Source organism: Triticum aestivum, chromosome 7D, assembly GCF_018294505.1.
Source record: "Triticum aestivum cultivar Chinese Spring chromosome 7D, IWGSC CS RefSeq v2.1, whole genome shotgun sequence".
NCBI classification, from domain to species: Eukaryota; Viridiplantae; Streptophyta; class Magnoliopsida; order Poales; family Poaceae; genus Triticum; species Triticum aestivum.
This window is the reverse complement of record NC_057814.1, coordinates 336,633,713-336,653,379: the sequence shown is the minus strand read 5'-3', so window position 1 is coordinate 336,653,379 and position 19,667 is coordinate 336,633,713. Positions and strand designations below refer to the sequence as shown.

At 50.6% G+C, this 19,667-nt stretch overlaps 2 protein-coding genes across 3 annotated transcripts in view; both read right to left on the bottom strand.

Annotated features, from left to right (window-relative positions):
- Positions 1-7,753: 7,753 nt before the first annotated feature.
- On the bottom strand, positions 7,754-9,016 carry LOC123170054 (uncharacterized). The gene is made up of 2 exons (XM_044587900.1): positions 8,532-9,016; positions 7,754-8,430 (listed from the first exon to the last, which is right to left on the bottom strand). Exons 1-2 carry the CDS (start codon positions 9,003-9,005, stop codon positions 8,050-8,052), a joined length of 855 nt encoding a protein of 284 aa, XP_044443835.1. The 5' UTR covers positions 9,006-9,016; the 3' UTR covers positions 7,754-8,049.
- Positions 9,017-10,912: 1,896 nt separating this feature from the next.
- LOC123167413 (1-phosphatidylinositol-3-phosphate 5-kinase FAB1B) overlaps positions 10,913-19,667 on the bottom strand; it is a 32,879-nt gene continuing 24,124 nt past the window's right edge. For both annotated transcript variants that reach the window (XM_044585250.1, XM_044585249.1), the window contains exons 10-11: positions 12,341-12,604; positions 10,913-11,658 (exon numbers count right to left, since the gene is read on the bottom strand). In XM_044585250.1, coding sequence (XP_044441185.1) covers positions 11,335-11,658; positions 12,341-12,604 — 588 coding nt within the window. In that variant the 3' untranslated portion in view covers positions 10,913-11,334. The remainder of the gene's footprint in view (positions 11,659-12,340; positions 12,605-19,667) is intronic.

Sequence of the window (19,667 nt, the reverse complement as noted above, 5' to 3'; positions counted from 1 at the left end):
ATGCTAGGCTAACGGATGGGTCTTGTCCATCACATCATTCTCCTAATGATGTGATCCCATTATCAAATGACAACTCATGTCTATGGTTAGGAAACCTTAACCATCTTTGATCAACGAGCTAGTCTAGTAGAGGCTCACTATGGACACGGTATTTGTTTATGTATTCACACATGTATTTAAGTTTCCGATCAATACAATTCTAGCATGAATAATAAACCTTTATCATGAATAAGGAAATATAAAATAACGACTTTATTATTGCCTCTAGGGCATATTTCCTTCAGGTTGGTGGGAATTTTCCTCCCTGAATCTCAACTCCGGTCTACCGCTGCCACAACTACACCAGCTCCCGCCGCCTTGACGCACGGTCGGAGCTCAGAGGCTGGGATTTTACCACCAGTGCAGGATGCCCGGGCAACCAAGTCTGAACTCTGACTGCACCCGAACAGTGCCACTCCGGTCGCCTCCGCTCGCCGCCGCCGCTAGGTCTCGAGCTAGCAGATGGATTTTACGGTCACACCCCAACCTCTATGCTCTGCAGATCACACCTCCGCCGAAGGGCGAGTGGCTCTAGATACCAGTTATCAGGAACCAAACGATGATCTACTAAATTTAACACTAAAACATCACGAATTCAAAGAATTGGGGTCAATCTAGGGTTTGTATTACTGGAAGAGAAGGGGAAAGTAGTGTAGCACGCCACAGGCGGCCTTAGGGTTCAACCCAATTACAATAATGATGTCTATGAATGGGGAGAAACGGTGGCTATGCAGCCATTACAACACTAACTAAATAAAAGAAAAGCATAAAAGCATAACTACTTTTGTAAAGGTGAACAACGACGCTCGCGATGACCAGAGCCGTCCGATGAAGCATCAAGGGATGGAGTTGGATCCAGTGTGGCGAACTGTTACGTCGAGCAGTGAGCCGTCAGATGGACAGGCACGCGGGAACATGGGATTACACTGTGCATCTTCAGGCTATTGTAGGTTACCCTATCGCTATTGACTGTGATGGTAGCATGTTATACCTTGGCACCTGTGATGGTAGCATGTTAGAGCATCTCCACTCGGCCCCCTAACAGGCCCCATTTTTATCGCCAGCTCAAAAAAACGGCCCAGTCGCGCCCCCAGAAGTCCAAATTTCGCCGGTTAGGGCCGAAATTGGTGCCGACGGACCCAGGCCGAACCCAGCACGCTGGGGGCGCTGGGGGAAAGGAAAAACACGCCAAAAGTTCCCGCACCGGATCCCCACCCCGTGGACCTACCGAGTCACCGACTACATCGTCGTCCACATCTCATCGCCTCGGCTCCCGCGTGAATCAATGGCAAGGCTACCGCCGGTCAGCCTTCCATTGATCACGGGCGGCGCAATGAAGGCGAGCCGCCGCTCGTCCCTCCCCTTCCCGCCACGCGTCCACACTGCAGTCGTCCACTCGCCGCTATAATAGTCGTCCCCTCGCCGCTAGACGCACACTTGCCTCGGCACAACCATCCATCTCTCGCCGCCAACCACCCTCTCTCCTTCACCGCCGACCACCCTCTCTCCTTTCCCCGTCTCAAGCTCGACCGATGGCAGAGAGGTTCCCCAGCGATAGAGCTTCGGCCAACGGCTTCGGCCGCCGCCATCTGCACGAGTGAGAGGCTCGCCTCCTCTACGAGGCGAACTACCCGGCGCCGCCGGACATGCGCGTGCCGGGCTCATGGAGGCTCAGCGCCGGAGGCTTCCCCGTGCCCCACCGCCCACCGACGTTGAACGCCGCGGCGAGATCACGCGGATCCGGACGTCCCTCCAAGGAAGCACGGCAGCTGCCGAAGTACGCCCCCGACAACCACGCTCTGTGGACGGCGTACTCCCACCGCTGCCACGCCGACCAGCTCGCGTCCAGGAACGGCGCTCCGGCGCCAAGGGGGGCGCCACAACTTCGACGACCGCTTTGAGTCCGGGGCATCCCTGGGCGCACGCTCCACGCCGTCCTCGAGCACATCGAGGGCGGCAGCTCGCCGCCGTTGGAGTACCCGACGTCGTCTTTCTCACGCTGGAGCGGCAACCCCGAGGCGCATGGCTAGGGGGCGTCCTCCTCTTCCTCCGGCTCCCACTCCTCCGGCACATGACGTCGCTCGCTGCCGTCAAGGCCGAGCCCCAGGAGATGTCGGAGCGCCTGCGCAGCCGCGATGGCGGCCTCGTCATAAACAAGGGCTGCCGCCAACCTTCCCCTCCTCCCCGTGGCCATCTTCGCCTGGTCAGGCCGAAGAAGGAGCCAGCGACGCCGCCCACCGTCGTCAAGCAGGAGCATGTCGACATGGTCGTCGACCTCGAAACCGACCTGAAATGGGCGCGGGACGACTACGTGCAGGAGGAGATGGAGTGCCAGCGCCACGCCCTGGAGGAGATCGCCGCTCGGCGCCACAGCTGCGACGAGGGAGGCGTCAACGTCCTCAAAGACAGCGACGAGGAGGCGCCGACGCCGACTAACCCCGTCTGCGGCAGCAACCCAGGATAGGGTTGCAGCAAGGACGGCGACAACGACGATGAAGCGACGACGGCAACGACTACACCGCCTTCTACAAGCTCCTCGGCATGTAGTAGGCTTGGGGCGGCGGCAGCGTAGTTTATTTAGTTTTTCAATTATGTCTTTAAATTTGTACAAATATGAATGAAAACCGCCTGAATATGGTCCAAATTCATGTCTTTTTTTTTTGAAATTTAGCCGAATTTGTATTTCAAAAAACGGCGTCTGAGGCCAACTTGGGGCGGCGGTTGGAAACCCGACCGCCCCCACGGCAAAAATAGCGTCAACTAGCCCCCAGGAGGCGCTATTTCATTCCCTGAGGGCACTGAACGGCTGGAGAGGAGATGCTCTTGTACCTTGGCACCGAGGATAGTGACGGTTAGGAAAAGGGTCTCTCTTTTTTTACACAGTATATAGAGAGGAAAGCAAACCTATGAAGCTTCTCCGGGGTGGATGCAATCACGTGCGCTCGTTGGTGTTGGGATCTGGTCCCTCCTCTTACCCCATTTGCTTTTTTCTGGTTTTATTCATTTGATGTTCTTTTCCTCTTATAGCGAAGGGGTGGACCACGCGGCATGCAAGGGGAGGGACCGGGCAGGCATTAGGCTGTCGCTGTGGCAGTCCAGCAGACAGGACCACCGGCGCCAAAAGCAAAAGGGTCCTCCACGGTAGATGGAGAACGAGTGAAGTCTGAAAAAAACCTTGAACTCATATCGCTCGTCGCAACTGAATCTTGACCTTCGAATCCCTGAAAACGGCACCCTGTACTTGATGATCCCGGTTAATCTTAACCCTGAAGCTGTTTGGAGCACGGGGAAAATATCCATACCGGCCGGGATCAGAACCTACTGTCACTTACATCCCTGTCCCACATGTCATATTTTACTCATCCGATACCCCGCCACAGCCTCGTCCGCCCCGCCTGCCACGACATCGACGCCTGCCCGCAGCGGCGCTCCACGGCACGCCCTCCCTACTCATGATAGCAGGCATACAAGGTAGCGACCACATGGACCGATGATCAATCGCCATCCATGCATGTAAAACGGCCTAATCCAATCGATTCAGCAACTATACACTAGTAGCAAGATCTATCAGTAGGCACAGCAATGGACGGCATCAGCTAGCTCTAGCTAGCATCGAATTACACGATGGCTCTAGGGCCTCCGACTTGCCCAGGCACGAGCGTGGGTGACCATGACGCCGATGTAGTCCGACGACGATGAGGGCGGTCACCGGCCAACAATAGTACGTGGCGAGGACGCTGGGCGTGACACCGTGCTCCTGTTGGTCATCATCCACTTCGGAACGGTGCGCACCCGCAGCTTTCCAGGCACAACGCCGCCACGGCGCCGTCGCTGACGACCTGACGTGCAGACAGCCAAACCCACGGCTGCCTCTCTGGCGCCATGAGTCAGACCAGAAACATGCACCTTGATGTGCTAGCGTGCAGACACTTTACGGTAGTAAAGGTGCAACCGTGCTGTCATCGTACGCCATGCCGTAGCCCCTACCATTATGTCGAACAGTTGGTGTGCATGCACTCCTCTGCAGCTCACCTCGCCTCCGAGCTCGCTCGGACCGCCCCTGTGGCTAACCGCGTTCCCGGATGAGCTCTAATCACTCCCTCTCCCTCCATTTCTTCCCCCATTGCTCGAACTAGGCAGCTGCTCTGCCACGAGAGCTCGCCATGCAGAACGCGCGCTGCATGGACGGCGACCAGACCGACGCCCATGCGGTCATGCCTCTCGATTTTCTTTCCCATGAGACACGTCAGGGCCTCTGTGCTATCCACACACGCGCCGGTGCTGCTGGCATGGTGCTCGCCGGCGGTAGCCCACGCGTTCTTGGGGAGAGAGAGGGATGGATAGAAGATGAACATGACAGGTGGATCCGTGCAGTTAGTGAGAGCAGGGTGTGATCCCGATCGGGATCGTTCCTTTCCTATCATGCCAAACTGGTTTGGACGGGTTCAGAGTTGAGAATAGCCGGGAGACAAGTACAGGGTACCAATTTCAGGGATTAAAAGGTTAGGGTTCAATTTTGACAGGGGAGTAAATTGCAAGAAACCACCACTTTGAAGGCTCGGTTTGCAGAAAACACCACGTTACATTTTTTAGCAAAAAACACCACATCTTGTGTAATCTTTTTGCAAAAATCACTGATTGGTGGATTTGGCTCTGTTGAGCGCGTTTATGACGGATGGGGCCCGTTTTCTGCTTACGTGACATAACTTTTTGCAATTTATGAGTTTAAATCTAAAATTACAAACTAGACCCTAGAATTTTGCAGAGACACCCCTAAATCAAAAAAGAAAAACGCAATTAGCCCCAACACTCCTCCGCGATGGAACTGCTCCTCCTGAGCAGGATCTGGATCGGGGGAGTCCTCCCCAACGCCTCGTTCTATGGTGGACGGGGCTACGCAGGGCGATAGGAGGCACGGCTCACGTGCGGGCTACTGCAGTACGCCGTGGTGGGCGCCGCCGGCCTGCCGCCTGCCAGCTGCACGCGCACGTCCCGATGCATCGGCGGCCGCCGGAGCGTTGAGGAACGGCAGACCGCCCCTGTTGCTTCGGTCGTCGCCCACCGGCGCTCTTCTTTCCCAGGCCGTCGCCCTCCCGCCCTCTTCTTCCCAAGGCGCCCCAGCTGCTTCGGTCGCTGCCATGGCTGCCCCAGTCACAGCACTCTCGATGGTAATGACGACTCCATGTGGCGGCCTTCCTACCGGTACCGGGCTCTGGCGCCGCCCCTGGCCTTTTCTTCTTCATGCCGGCGCTGCCCCATGGTCAACGGGGTCGTGGACGTTGTAGCCCCACGCGCTCAGCACGCCGAGTTGGCTGGGGCATTCCCGCCGGATCCGATGCCGGGCGGGGACGGTGGAGCCCGATGTGGCCGGATCCGGTGCCGGGCGGGGACAGTGGAGGCCGATGTGGCCGGATCCGGTGGGGACGGCGGCGGGCCGGGGAGGAGGGTGGCGCTGAGCTCATGTGCACGCTTGCCGGCTGCAGATGGACGGAGTTTGGGAGCGAGGGGAAAGTTGGGGGGCGTTTTTGCATTAAACCAAAACTGTTGTGCCACATAAGCAGAAAATGAGCCCCATCTGTCATAAACACACTTAAACAAGTCAAATCCGCCGGTCGGTGGTTTTTGTAAAAAGTTTACACAAAACGTGATGTTTTTTGAAAAAAATATAATATAGTGTTTTCTGCAAACCTAATCTTCAAAGTGGTGGTTTCCTGCAATTTACCCTTGGCAGGGCGTATGAAATCAAGGTTTCAAATAGACTTCACCCATGGAGAACTGTTCCGGGAAGGTTCAAACCTTTTTTGTCACGGGCGCTTTTTTTTTGTTACTCACGCGTTGCTTATTTGCCATTCAGCTGATGCGTACCTGCGTTCTCCTGCAGCCCACAGCCCCTGTCTAAACTTTCCAGTACGCAGCACTTCCAGGCAGCCTGTAGCAATAAGAGACAACCGACCATCCACGCTAGTCTTTAACACCCGTGGCATTTGATGAGGCACATGCTGCTTCGGTGAAGACAAACACTCGCCCACATGCACGAGACTCTATGTAAGCGTTTTGTTTTATCTACGTCACGGTATTCTTCCTACACATAATTGACGCACCATCAGATAAAAATGTACATACGCGTTTTGTTATTAGCACACGCGTGGAGTCGTGTACTTAATCACGCCTACACGAGTCAAAAATAATTAACAACCATAGTCGCCAGGGATAAAAACAGTACACACACTTTTAAAATAGCCGTATATCGTGGTTGATTTAATATTAAATTCTAGTTTTTCTTGAGGGCCGAGACGATGGGCTTTTCTTTGTAATTGTTGGGAATGTAATTAAATCCCGCCTTGTTTCATAAGTATAGCTTGGCTGATAAATAAAAAAGTATAGCTCCGTCTTTATGCTTGCATGGGATCCTGACGATGAAGATTCCTCTTTCCCCTCTCCCTCCCGCGTCGCTCCCACGAGCGACCGGGAGGGAAACCCTAGCCGCCTCCCAGCCCCCCTCCTCGCCGCCGCCAGGGCGCGTCGGCAGGCAAAGCCCGCGGGCATCGACAGCGGCGGGGCCCCTTCATCCTTTCGCTTTGCGGCGGCGGGCGTTAAGTCGTGCTGGCAAGGGGCGCGAGCACGTGGCGGCGGTGTGGTGGGCTTTGCGGGCATGCGCGCGTCCTGCTGGGGCGGCGACTGGGTCTGGCTCAGCTACATTTGCGGCTCGGCTGCCTTGAACGGCGCAGGCCATCTCCGCCACGCATAGTAGAAACCGTGCGCACCCGATGAAGAGGCACCCCTATAAGTTTATGCACGTACCCCTTTTAAGATGTATATATACCATCACCGCAACACTTATATTTGCACAAAGAAACATCAAAATTACATTGTCAAACCCATGCATCTCCGCATATAACCGTCCTATTGCATTTTCAACGCATTCGTCCCGTATAAAAGATGACATTGATCACGTTGGTCGTCGCATCAACTAGTTTACTCATGGAAGTAACAACGACATCTGCATGCGGCATGGCGTCAGTGCCGGACGAGCCATTCTCCCGACCTCGTAAAACAACGCCGCCGGAGACGATTTTGAAGTACACTTCCTTGAAAATCCATAAGCCAACATCAAGAGAGCCATGTGCGATTCATCATGTACGAGGTCGGGACGATTTGCGAAGTGCTCCATATGCATGCGGCACCTCGGTCTTGGGCAAGGCACTGCAGTCCGCGCCGGCGGTAGCGTCCAGGGGAGAGGAACGGGTAGGGGGGAGGGAGCTTGGATGGTGGGTGAGTAGTTAGGGTTCACCCGTTGACCGTGGTGGTTGAATTTTTTGCATGAAAAATGGGGAAATTAAAAAAAAATGACTGGGCTACGGTTTGTTTGAAACCCTCGGGTTTTCAGGTGGAGACGAGTAGGCCATTGAATTCCCGATGAGAAATACTTTTATGAACTTGTTTCTTGTCGCTTTTTACGGCCTGACTTTGATCGTTTCAGAAAAAAAAGAGTTATGCGCGAAGTAGAAAAACAAAAGAGTTCACCCTAAGAAAAGTTGAGCATGAGTCAGCACCGATCCCTTCGTTTTTAGAAAAGGTGGTGTGACAGCTAAACTATAGGACGCACCACAGAAAAATACATAAACCAGGCGTGAGAAGATGACTGAACATGACTGAAATCAAATGCACGCACTGAAAAGAACAACGAGTTTCGACCCACTGCAGTAAATGATAAAAAATACATATCCGAATTACAAAGATAAGCCTTCGGGCCATAATAAAATGATTGCATTTCATAACGATAACTTAGTACTGATCTAAGTGTCCAGGGAACCTGGGCGGCCACCTCAGATTGATTGGCACAACCTTGCAAACTAGGATGGTGTTGGTGTGTGGGAGCAGCTACGTTGCTTGTATGGCCTCGGTGTCGATGGAGTACAGACACCCGTATCCAAACCTCGCAACTACGTGGCGTGCTGTCTCGTCGGCGGCAAGTGTCCTCACAGAATAGGACACAGCGTCCCACCTTGTTCATTCTTCGGAAAGGCCAAACATCACTGGGAAGGGGAGGCTTGCCCGCAAGATCCATTTACCAGATACCCCTCTGTCCCGGACACGGAGCAGCACACCTTGCACCTGCACGATGGTTAGCATACCCATGGTGGATTTGGTCAACCTGTAGTCCGCACCACCATGCAAGCTGCTGAGAACGAAGTCTTGAGGGAGATGGACCCGCGTGAACGATCCATTGAGCAGGTCATACGCCACAACTTTACCAACCTCATACATCATGTACAGAGCCTCTCGTTGCAGCACACAGTATGGGTTGCTGATGAAGGTTGAGCGTTGTATCACACTGTCCATGGCTTTCGAGACTTGTAGATACCACGCTCCATCTTTGAAGACATTTACCTAAGTTAAGCATGAGCATTTTTTCAATAGACACAATCAATAAAAAAATGACATATGAATGGACGGATTAAGACTTGCACATTGAAAACTAGTTTTCTTACGTGGTAGTGCAGGGGTTCGTCGGTCAGTAAACGTATCCCGCCGAACTCAAATCTGGCATTGTCCGTACGACGTGGTACGAAGAAAGAGATTTCGCCGCGTATGACGGAGAAATGCCCCCAAGTGTTGTTGCTGACTGGCGTAATGGTAGGCTCGAATGGGCAGATCAGGCTAATGTCAACGTGGTTTGACGCTGGCTTCCCGCAAAAAAAAGAAAACTCGAGCCCAGAGTCAAGTGTGCCAAGAAGCAGAAAACTTCTTTCAGGCCTAAGGAATGCCGTGATATATACACCTGCTGACCATTCACTCACCTGCTGACCAATGTAGTGGACCGGCGCAACGCTCTCGTGATGGGCATCCTCGACGGCAGAAACAATGGCGCCTGCAAACGCGTCTTCACCCCCAGCTGTGCTCACAGCCAGGCCCCGGCTTCCGTTTTTCCCTTCGCCATCTCCCAATCCTTCCATCTGACTCATCACTAGATACAAAGTTGTACCGAGAGCGCACGGAGCAACAACGAGCAAGATGCGTGATATATACACAAAACCAATAGCTGGACGGTGGCGTCAGTTAATTAGGGAGCCCATACGGCTGGTTGCGTGTTTTACTCTGCTGTCCTCTTGCGGATGCATGGCAGCGTCTGTTCCGTCTGCAGATTGGAGTTAGGCCAACTCCACCGCACGACCCTAAATTGTCCGGTCCCGTTCGTTTGAGGTAAAAGTGACAAAATCAATGACCAACGCGCTATCTCATCTTGCCTTTTTGTCTGTTTAGTGTCCGCTTCGACCCCATATTCAAAGCAAATTTGAGATGGATTTGAGTCAAAGCGGACAGTCGCGGACAGCCCGTCTGCGTCCTCGCGTCCGCACATGGCCCGCATGACAGCCACCTGCCCCTGCTATTGTCCCCTTCCCCTCTCTCTCCTCTGCTGGATGCCTGACCAGGCGAGGCACGGCCGGTGGCGCGGCGTGCGTGAGCGCGGCGAGGCGGGGGCGGGCGAGGGCGAGGCGTGGTCGGCGGCAAGGGCGAGGCGAGGCGGGGCGAGGGGCGGCCGGCGGCGTGGCGGGCGCGAGCGCAACGAGCCGGGGCGGGCTGGGCGAGGCGGGCGCGGGGAAGGCGGGGCGAGGGGAGGCCGGCAGCGCGGCGGGCGCGGGCGGGCACGGGCGCGGCGGGGCGAGGCGCGGCGCGCGGGCGCGGCGGGGCGTGCAGGCACGCGCGACGTGCAACGGCGACGAGGCAGCGCGGGCGTGCAGGCGGCGGCGGGGCAGCGCGGGCGAGGGCGCAAGCGTGGCGTGCAGCGGCGGCGGGGTAGCGCGGCCGTGCGGGCGAGGACGGTGGGGCAACGCAGGTGCGGCAAGGCACGGCGCCAGCTGCGGACTGGACAGAGTAGGGCATGGGAGAGCGCCCCGGCGAGCGAGCGCGTGTGGCCACGGCATGCCACGGCGGGCGCGGAGGGCAGCAGATAATTTGGGGTTAGTTGCTGTGTTGGGCGACTCGAATAGAGGCCGGGCACACATGTCCGCTTTTACACCCATCGCCACCTCAAACGGACAAAATCCGAACAAAACGTCCGTTTGAGGTCGTGCGGTGGAGTTGACCTTAATAATGGCCAGACCCGTATTCAACCCACATGCACTAAAAAAGGCAAGTCTTACCACCCCTTTTCAAGCGTGGTAGAGCAAATGCTGCTTCTCACAAACGGTGCCAGGCAATGCACAGCTTGCTAGACCAAAATGGCAGTTTTAAAACAGTAGACAAGTACACGGCGCCGTGGAACTTTTGACCAATATCCAAAATGAGCCGTTCTCAGTTGCTTGCCGAAATCAGCTACTGCCACATCCTGCTCAATCAAAATGGGATGAGGTCACTTGCCCTGAGTACACCTGCAAAAGCCAGGTAGTAGGCTTTCCTTTTCGGCTACTGACAACCAAAAGGTTCGTCCCAGCTTTCCCCTACTGCCGTGGCGAAATTCAACAAATCATAATACCATAACCTTATCCATTCAAAAGTTCGGATCTCGAAGCAAATGAAGGGTTCCGATAACCACCATCCGAGCTAGTGTGGATAGCAAATTATATATATATATATATATATATATATATATATATACACACGCTCATACACCCACCACTATGAACGTACACACGCACACCTTACTTACCTCCGAAAATCTGAGCGAGCACCAGGATTTGAACCCTAGTAGGCTAGGATACCACAGTCCCTCTAACCATCCAGCCATAGGTTGTCAAATCGTGAAAATTTTGCAAAGTGAGATTAGAATGAAAAGGGTCAAAATAGTGATTTCGGCCCCCGCAGAGCCATGTTCTGACGTGTATATGTTCTCCACAGCTTGTTGTTGGCATATGAATCTTGACACGGGGCATTAGCACTAACTCAACTTTTATTTTGTTATTATATACACCACAAACGGGGATAGCCCCTCTAAAAATCAACAGACACACAACAACCACTTACACAAATTCCTGATGTTCACATCTAGCCAAAATGAAAACCACCTACAAGACACGAGAAGGCACTTACACTTGATATATGTACCATATAGGCAACACAGGAAAAACTAATCACAATTGCAGTCGCAAGAATATACACATGTGATGGTTTTTTTTATATTAGATGGAAACCGGCGAGTTTCAATCTGATCTGTGCAAATGACCACAGGAGAATACAGTGCCCAGCCTGAAGATCATTTCAATGCCGGCCGAGTACCAAATTAATCATTTCTCATGACTGCAGTAGGACCAAATCCGGCAACCACCATCCATCAATAACACGCCGAGCGCCGTGCTACTCCGGTGAAGCATTTTGAGAATCGTCTTCACAAATATTTGACAAGGACTGGTCTGGATTGATTATTGCAGGCATCCATTGCTCAGGAATCACAATAAAATAAGCAGACATTGCTTTCCTAAACCGCTTCTTGTACTGCATCGGTGAGACAACAGTTGGAGCGGCATTCTTAGGCCCACCTAGAATGCCAGAAGATTTGACCCATGTTTCAAGGTGCTTGTCCCATGTATACTGCCTCATGAAATCAATTATTCCCAGGACAAGCTCATGTTTCTCCTCATCAACACCCACAAGCAAGGAATAATCCATTACATCAATTCCCTGAAAGAAGCCATCAGAGTCAGTTGATGACTCGATGTTTATACATATGTTTGGTATCAGTGTCAGTTTGATAATAGTTCTACTCCTCCGGTCCTTTTCACTCCGCGTATTATATTTGTGTCAAGTCAAACTTTGCAAAGTTTGAAAATTTCTATTAAAAAGTATCAACATCTATAATACCAAAAACACATATACTATGAAACTACATTTTTTAATGAATCTACCCATATTGATTTGAAATTGTGAATATTGATACTTTTTTCTATAAGTTTGGTCAAAATAGAGATACTTTGACTTGAGACAAAACTTATACGCAGACTAAAAAGAACCGGAGGGAGTATATTGTACATATCTCACGTCCCCTGTCCATGCAGTGTCTAACATGTTGCCTAGTGCCCGCTACAATGTTATTGGTGTAAATCACAAATCCTGACAGAGTATATTCATGCCAGCATGAGATGCATGTTTCTTGTGGTCATTTGATGAGATGCATGAGATGGTCACATGAGATCTCATGTGATCACATGATATACACATGTGACGCATGTTTTTGTAGAAGAAAAAAATCTAGTGTCAAGTTGTATAAATCACGGTGGAAGTTATCCTATGACTTATATTTTCTGTCTTTATGAACATAAGTAATGCGTTGAAATAGATCATTCATGTCAGCATCAGAACTTACTGCTAGAAAAGAAGTGTCATTCCAAACAGCTCTTTCAAGAAGGCGCTTCGCCTTGTTCCCAACAAAAATTGGTGACTTTGGCATTGCCTCAATTAAGTTCTGGTCAAGCAGGACCTTGTTCCTGCTGGAGTCTGCATTATACCTTGACCTTGAAGATCCCTTGAGATCATAAAGCCTCGTAATATTCCGTCCAAATAAGAGATTTTCCATCACGAGCAAATCCATTTTTGATTCCTTGCCACCTTTCAGATGCTTAATTGTAACCTAAGCAAAAGCATGCCATTTTTAGTACTACCCAACCCTACCACAGAAAAGAAAAAGCTACGCCTATAATTTTGGGTCATTGGCTCAATGAACTCCAGCAAAAGCATACCATTTCTAGTACTGCCCAACCACATCATACATTATTTGAGAGTTTAATCCAGTCCCAAAGTTGTAAAACTTCCTGCGGACACGACTTGCAGGTTGCAAGATCTCCGAAGGCGTGTTCAAGGAAGCACATACTAGATCAAATAAAATTGTCGTAGGTGCATAACATATATTTATTTAACCAAAAAGACTAACAAAATCAATATGAAGCGCAGCTAACATACCTCATTACTAATTACTAGATGCCCCAATGTGAGCTATGTGAAAAATGCAGGGAAATGGTTTTATGTATAATATGTGCATGATTCTAAAACTGGAGAATTTTTTTATCCCAACCCACCAGCAAAATTACCAGATCCCAGAAACTATCATATATTCATCTAAAAGTTCAAATTGTTAGTTACATTATGTTCCATGTATAGCCTGAATATTTTCCCCATTGTATGAGGAGTTTTCCGCATATTTACCACCTGTACATGTATATATATACTGGCCTTTGGCCCCAGAAAATACAAGTTGCATATTTGTTGGGGTCTTGTTGGTCGTCGGATGCATATTTCTCAGGATGTCACTTTTGATGAGTCTCATCCTTTCTACCCGCGTCCATCTTCCTCGACCTTTTTAGTGAAGGATATCTCTTTCCTCACTTTTCCTGACACTCCTATCACTCTTGTTGAGTCCTTTCCCATCCGTCCTACTGCTCCTGCTTCTTCGACTATTGCAGATCCTCCGCCACCATCTCCTATTGTTTCCTCACCTCACTTATCACAGGATTACGTACCTTCATCCCAGGTGGCTTCCCCGTCTCTATCACCTGAGACTATCCCGGTGATTCCTCCTCGTATTCTTCCATCTTTTCCTCACATTTATACTCGTCGTCCGCATGTTGTGGATAAGTCTACTGATGCACCATCTACTTCTCGTGTGCCATCTTCCTCATCTGAGCGACTCGGCCTACTTATGGCTTGCGTCCTTCTCCGCTTCCGCCTGTTGACCACCTTGGCCTTCCAAGCGCTGGCGCCGCTGTTCTTGAGCCCACTTCTTATTCTGATGCTATTGTTCACCCCGAATGGCAGCTTGCGATGGCAAAGGAGACTGTTCCTCTTGAGCGCACCGGCATGTGGGATCTCATTTCTCTTCATCCCCGTGTTCGTCCCATCACTTGTAGGGTCTACAAGGTTAAGACTCGCTCTGATGATTCTCTTGAGCACTACAAAGCTTGTCCTGTGGCTCGTGGCCAGCAGGAGCATGATTGTGATTGCGATGAGACTTTTGCTCCTGTGACCCATATGATAGTTATATTATATTCCATATATAGCATGTGTATTTTCCACATTGTATAGGGATTTTCTGCATATTTACCACCTGTACATGTGTATATATACTGGCCCTTGCCTCCCCAGGAAATATAAGTTGCATATTTCCTAACACAAATGATCATACATGTTAAGCTTCATGCACTAGCCAACGCAACCAAAAGTCCGAACTGATGGAAAGGGCTAGGCAATCCACATATACACTTCAACACCCCCTCTCACATGTGACGCGGAAAGTCAACATGTGGATAGACTCCGAGGTATGGCTCAAGAGGCTCATACGTGGACACAAAGAGGGGCAGCAGCAATTTTTAAATAAATTGTGAAAACCAGGACTTGAACTCAAGACCTTAGCTCTGATACCACGTTAAGCTTCATGCACTAGCCAACGCAACCAAAAGTCCGAACTGATGGAAAGGGCTAGGCAATACACATATACACTTCAACAATACCCATGTATAAAATGGAGGGCCTCGGAACGGAAATGTAATCCTTTTCTCTGGAGACTGTTATTGGAGCAGCTTAGTTGTATTGCATAGCTCATGGGGCAAATATATATACATGTAAAGAGACCTAGTACATTAGTTTGTGGTACAAGGAAATTTAAACTAATACGACTATGTAAAGAGACATAGGCTATACTGAGACTGCATATCAAACTAGTAAAATGCCCGTGCTACGCTACAGAACAACATGAAAGTAGAGCCAAAAATAATTTAGCCACACTGTTATATTTTTAATCAAGACCTTCTAAAGTTACAGAAGAAACAACTGGATATTCCTTTTCTTATCACATGTATTAGTGGACATTTCAACTAATGCTAGTATACACATCATTATTCTACTTTGCAAAGTAGGCCAAAACACTAATGATATGTTTACTTGTTGCATATCACATTATCATTTTTATTTTTCTCCTATGTTTTTAATGTCGAAGTTTAGAACTGTAGTACATTCAAATCAACATTTGAGATCTCGCTGCATGTTATTTTATCCCATTTAAAATGGTATGCCCCATTGAAAACATTCTTAAAAACCCACGCTTATAGGTTTAAACCGGACTTGGAATCAACATAAGCCAAGTTGCAGCCTACCAAATGTGATGTTTGAATGTACTCCCTCTGTCCCATAATATAAGAACGTTTTTGACACTAGTGTGTAGTGTCAAAAACGTTCTTATATTATGGGACAGAGGGAGTAGTTAAAAGAACTTGAGGATGGTAGATGAGATAATAAGCGTGTAAACATATCAAAGATTCCGTGTCCAACATAATATTTCACATCATTTGCCACCCTAGGTTGCACAGGGAGATTAAAAAAATATGCAATGAGAAAAAAGAAGAGACATAAAGCATGTTAAGAAAGGCGTAAGATAATAAGCAAAGATTATTAGTCCACACATGGAAGTTACCATCAAGAGTGCATGATATATGGTCAACTTGCCACCATGAAGAGTCAATGAATTGGAATTTCGATGATTGCAAATATTATTTGTTTTCAAGGAGGGGGGTGGGGTTGGGGGGATTGCATCTATCCATCTGATGCATTGAGCGTGGTGGTGCTCAAGGGCTTCGTGGTGGTCCTCATGGCCTCCACCGTCATGGTCATGACCGCCGTGAATTAGATATAATGCTCGCTGCTCACTGAGGAGTAGCGAAATGCTATACGGCATTATGGCTCTAGAGGAGCTCGGGTGTGACTTCCGTGCTATGCTCGCACAGACGACAGCAGCCAAGGCCGATGTGCAGGATGCCCTATGTCAGGTGCTTGTGCTGGCCGCCGCTTGCCCACTACCTCTGCTCACCAATATTGTTGAGCCTACACACTGGTGGACCTACTTCCCGATGTCGTCGATCCTACATAGAGACAAAACTGCTTCGTGAAGCACTCCCCATCCGGGATGCGTTGGTCGTTGTCGCCTAGAATGACGACGCACCCCTTGTGTTTTCTATTGTTATATTTCCTCTAAAAGGCTGGACGGGCTGGGCTTCCTGTCGGGTTGGCTCTAACTCTTCCCGAAAGGATAAGAGGCCTAGCCGAGACGGCAAAATAGGCCTCAAGCACAACCAGGTAGAGCCAGTTTTGGCCCAGTTCGGTTGCAAGGCTCTCTTCTGAACCCAACCCATCTGTTTTTTAGGAATTCTAAAAAGAATTCTATTTTTTAGGAAGAGCCCAACCCGTCCAAGTGAGAGAAGGGAATTAATAAGAGGAGCCCCATTACGTACGCGATTTTCTAATAAAAAACAACAACGTACGCTCGCATGCATCCATCCAACGTGTTGCCGCTGCTAGCGTACGCATGCTGCACGCACGCATCCTGTATCCATCCCCGACAACGTCGTCCTGTCCTCGGATCCTCGCCATGCACTGTGGCTGCAGACCCCGGCCAACCGCGCCCACGCCGCTGGCCGGCCACACCGCCATGCAGTCGTTGCCGAGCACATACACGCACGCCGGTGCCCGCACCCTCCGATTCCTATGCAGTTGTTCGCCCAGTGCACGCACGCGCGGTCCCCAAGCTCTCTTGCTGCTCGTGGTCGGGGTGTTCGCGATATAGACCGGGCTCGCTGTCGTGGTGCTTCTCCTCCACGACCACGCCTCCCCAACGCGCCGGTGTCCGCCTCCACGACCGCGTTCCCAACGCCGCCGCATCCTGGGCCTACCTAAATTGAACAGCGTTGCCAGGGACGGAGGTGGAGAAGCACCACAGCGTCTCGCCCTCTTCGTCATTTCCTCGGATCCTTGCTATGCACTACAGCTACCTGCACACCCTGGCCCCCCGCGCCGACGACGGTGGCCGACCAGACCAGCACGCCGTCGTTGCCGAGCGCATGCACCGCAACCTCCGATCCCTATGTCGGCGTTCACCGAGCACACACGCGCAGTGGCCAAGCCCCCATGCGAGCCAACCCAGCAAAGAGTTTGTCGGTACAAGCCTCGCCCTCGTATTGGGGTTCGCCATAGCACCGAGCTGAGCCCCGGCCCTGCCCGTCGGCGGTGAGATTTTGGCTGCTCAATCCGATTCTGGCTCGTGCCCAACCTGACCTGTGGAATTGTTCTAGGGAAGCAGCCGTCGCTGCTGTGCACAGGTGGATGGTGGTGGCGGAGCGTGATGCGGAGCATACCACGGTCATCTCCATGTACACCTTCATAGCACCTCAAGCCCCAAGTGGACCTACCAGACTTAAGGTGAACCCGCTCCTCTTCAAGATTTACATGAATATCCATTGGACTTGGTTGCTACCTCACCATGGATCGTTGTGCATCATTAGGTACGAGGGTGACCGCCACCAAGCAGCTATGAAGCTTCCCGGAGGCCAAGGAGAAGGACCCCAAGCCCGCACGGAGGAAGAAGGGACCCAACAGGAGATGGACAAGAAGTCCCAGACGACCCCGTGCGCACGGGCCCCCGAGACCCCGTGCCCACGGGCTACACAGGAAGCTGGCGCTGGAGCACCCCGTGCGCACGGGCTTTTACCGTGCACACGGGACCCCCGTGCGCACGGGCTCATCAGGATGGGCGGCCGAGAGTCACCTGTTGGGCCTCCACTTCGTCCCCTTCCTCCACCTACCTATATATATCCCTCTCCCTCCTCCATTTAGACTTAGCAAAGGATATGACATGATCTATGTGAGCTTTGCTCCTTGTACCTCCTCTTGAGAGAGAGAGACCTCTCCCATGGAGATCAAGACCTCCATTGGAGAAGATCCCTAGTGGATTCAAGACCCCATCTAGGGAAGGATCCCCATCATAGGATCACCAAGACCTCACCTCCCTTTGGGATTTGGGATGACCTCTACCTTGTATCTTTCTCTTTGTTGTTCTTGTACCTTTGTGGATCTTGTGTGGATGTGAGTCTAGTGGATGTGAGATTGGACTTGTTCTTGAGTGTTCCTCTTGTTTCCCCCCATGTGTTCTTCTTGTTCTTGGGGATTTCCCCTCCAATTCGTGAAAGATCCATCTTAGGGTTCCACCCTACAACATCTTGCTATCATGAGCCATGGTTTCTCACGAAATTGGAGCCCTCCTCTTAGTTTTCTAGCCTAATTTTGCTTGTTCTTGCCCAATTTCGAAAATCCCCACAAAAATAGCCCCAAAAATTTTCTTGCAATTTGTTGTTTCTTGTGAGATTTGTTGTGTTTGGTCCACGATTTTGATGTTTGGCAACTAGATCTAGCTTTTCCCCCATCCCTCATACAATCCCCACCGCAAAATCCATCAATGCCACGAAATCGTGAATTTTCCGCCTACCCCGTGCCCACGGGCTCCTCAGACCCCGTGCGCACGCCCCCCCCCCCCCCGAAAAGTCTCTGGACACCCCGTGTCCACGGGCCCCTTTTGACCTCGTGCCCATGGCCCCCCTACAGCAGCCGTCGGGACTTCACAGTTTTGGCCGTAACTTTCGCATCCGGAGTCCGTTTTGACGTTCTTTAGCTCGTTGAGTAGCTATTGACATCCCCCTTCCATCTAGATAGGTTTCCACACCATTTGACTCCATCAAAATTTTGACATTTTGGCATCTTTCCCTAGGCCTTCCACCATATCATCCGCAAAACCACCATAGCTTTCCGCAACCTAACCCATTTCGCTCCATATAGGATTTGTGGTTGCTTGAGTAGTGACTTGGGTCTCCTAAGGTGTTTCGGCTACTTAGGGACGGTTGCTTCTTCATCAACCACCACCACGACTTCCGCATTGCAATCTCCGTTACCACCACCGCATGTCCGCTACCACCATTTGACATTTGAGATTTTGAGTTTGCGGTTTTTCCGTTTCTTAAGGTGTTTCGGCTACTTAGGAACAGTTCATCATCGAGCACCGCCACTCATCATCGCCAAGGACGGTAACCTCGACGACACCATTGTACATATTCCTTGCCTTTGCATTGATAGCCCCGAGCCTATTGCGTACCTTACCTATCGAGACTAGCGAGTTGAGAATTGCCGAGCCACGCTATTTGTGCACCTTAGTGATATGCTTACGCCGCATAGCTAGTTTTAGCGTGCAATCATATTGCTATCATCATTGTGCCATAAGTCTCTCCCGTGCATATCTTACATACTTGTCTCATACCATACTTGGCTCGAGCATCAAGCATATCCAAAAATAAAGAGCAAAAAGCTTTTAAGCAAAAGAGGAGATACAAAAGAGCTTGTAAGCAATAGAAATAGCATTGAGCCATTTTGCATAGTACATACACTTGGAGCTTACATACATAGCATACTTGGGATTGAAGACGGCACGTTTACTCTCATAGGTTGGTGCACAAGCGTATCTTGCCCATTTGAGCAATCAAGCTAGCGTCTCTCTAGAGTTGTGCAACAAGAGCATTTTCCATGGATTCCACATTTTGAGCTCGTTCCTTGGTTGCACAACCCCATCTATCTATCCGTGTGTGTGTTTCCGTGTGTCATCCATAGCTTTGATCTATTTGCTTTACATTGCAATTTTGTGAATCTTCCTCAACATTTTCAATATCTTGGACTAACATTTGCTTGAATTTTGTGCCACTTGTCCTAACCAAGCCACTCGATAAGCTTTAATTTGTAGGTGTGAGTGAACAAGTCCGGTACCAATTCCACTATTATCTCATATCACATTGAGTGACACGAGATACATCCTCAACTTTGGGAAACGGTAT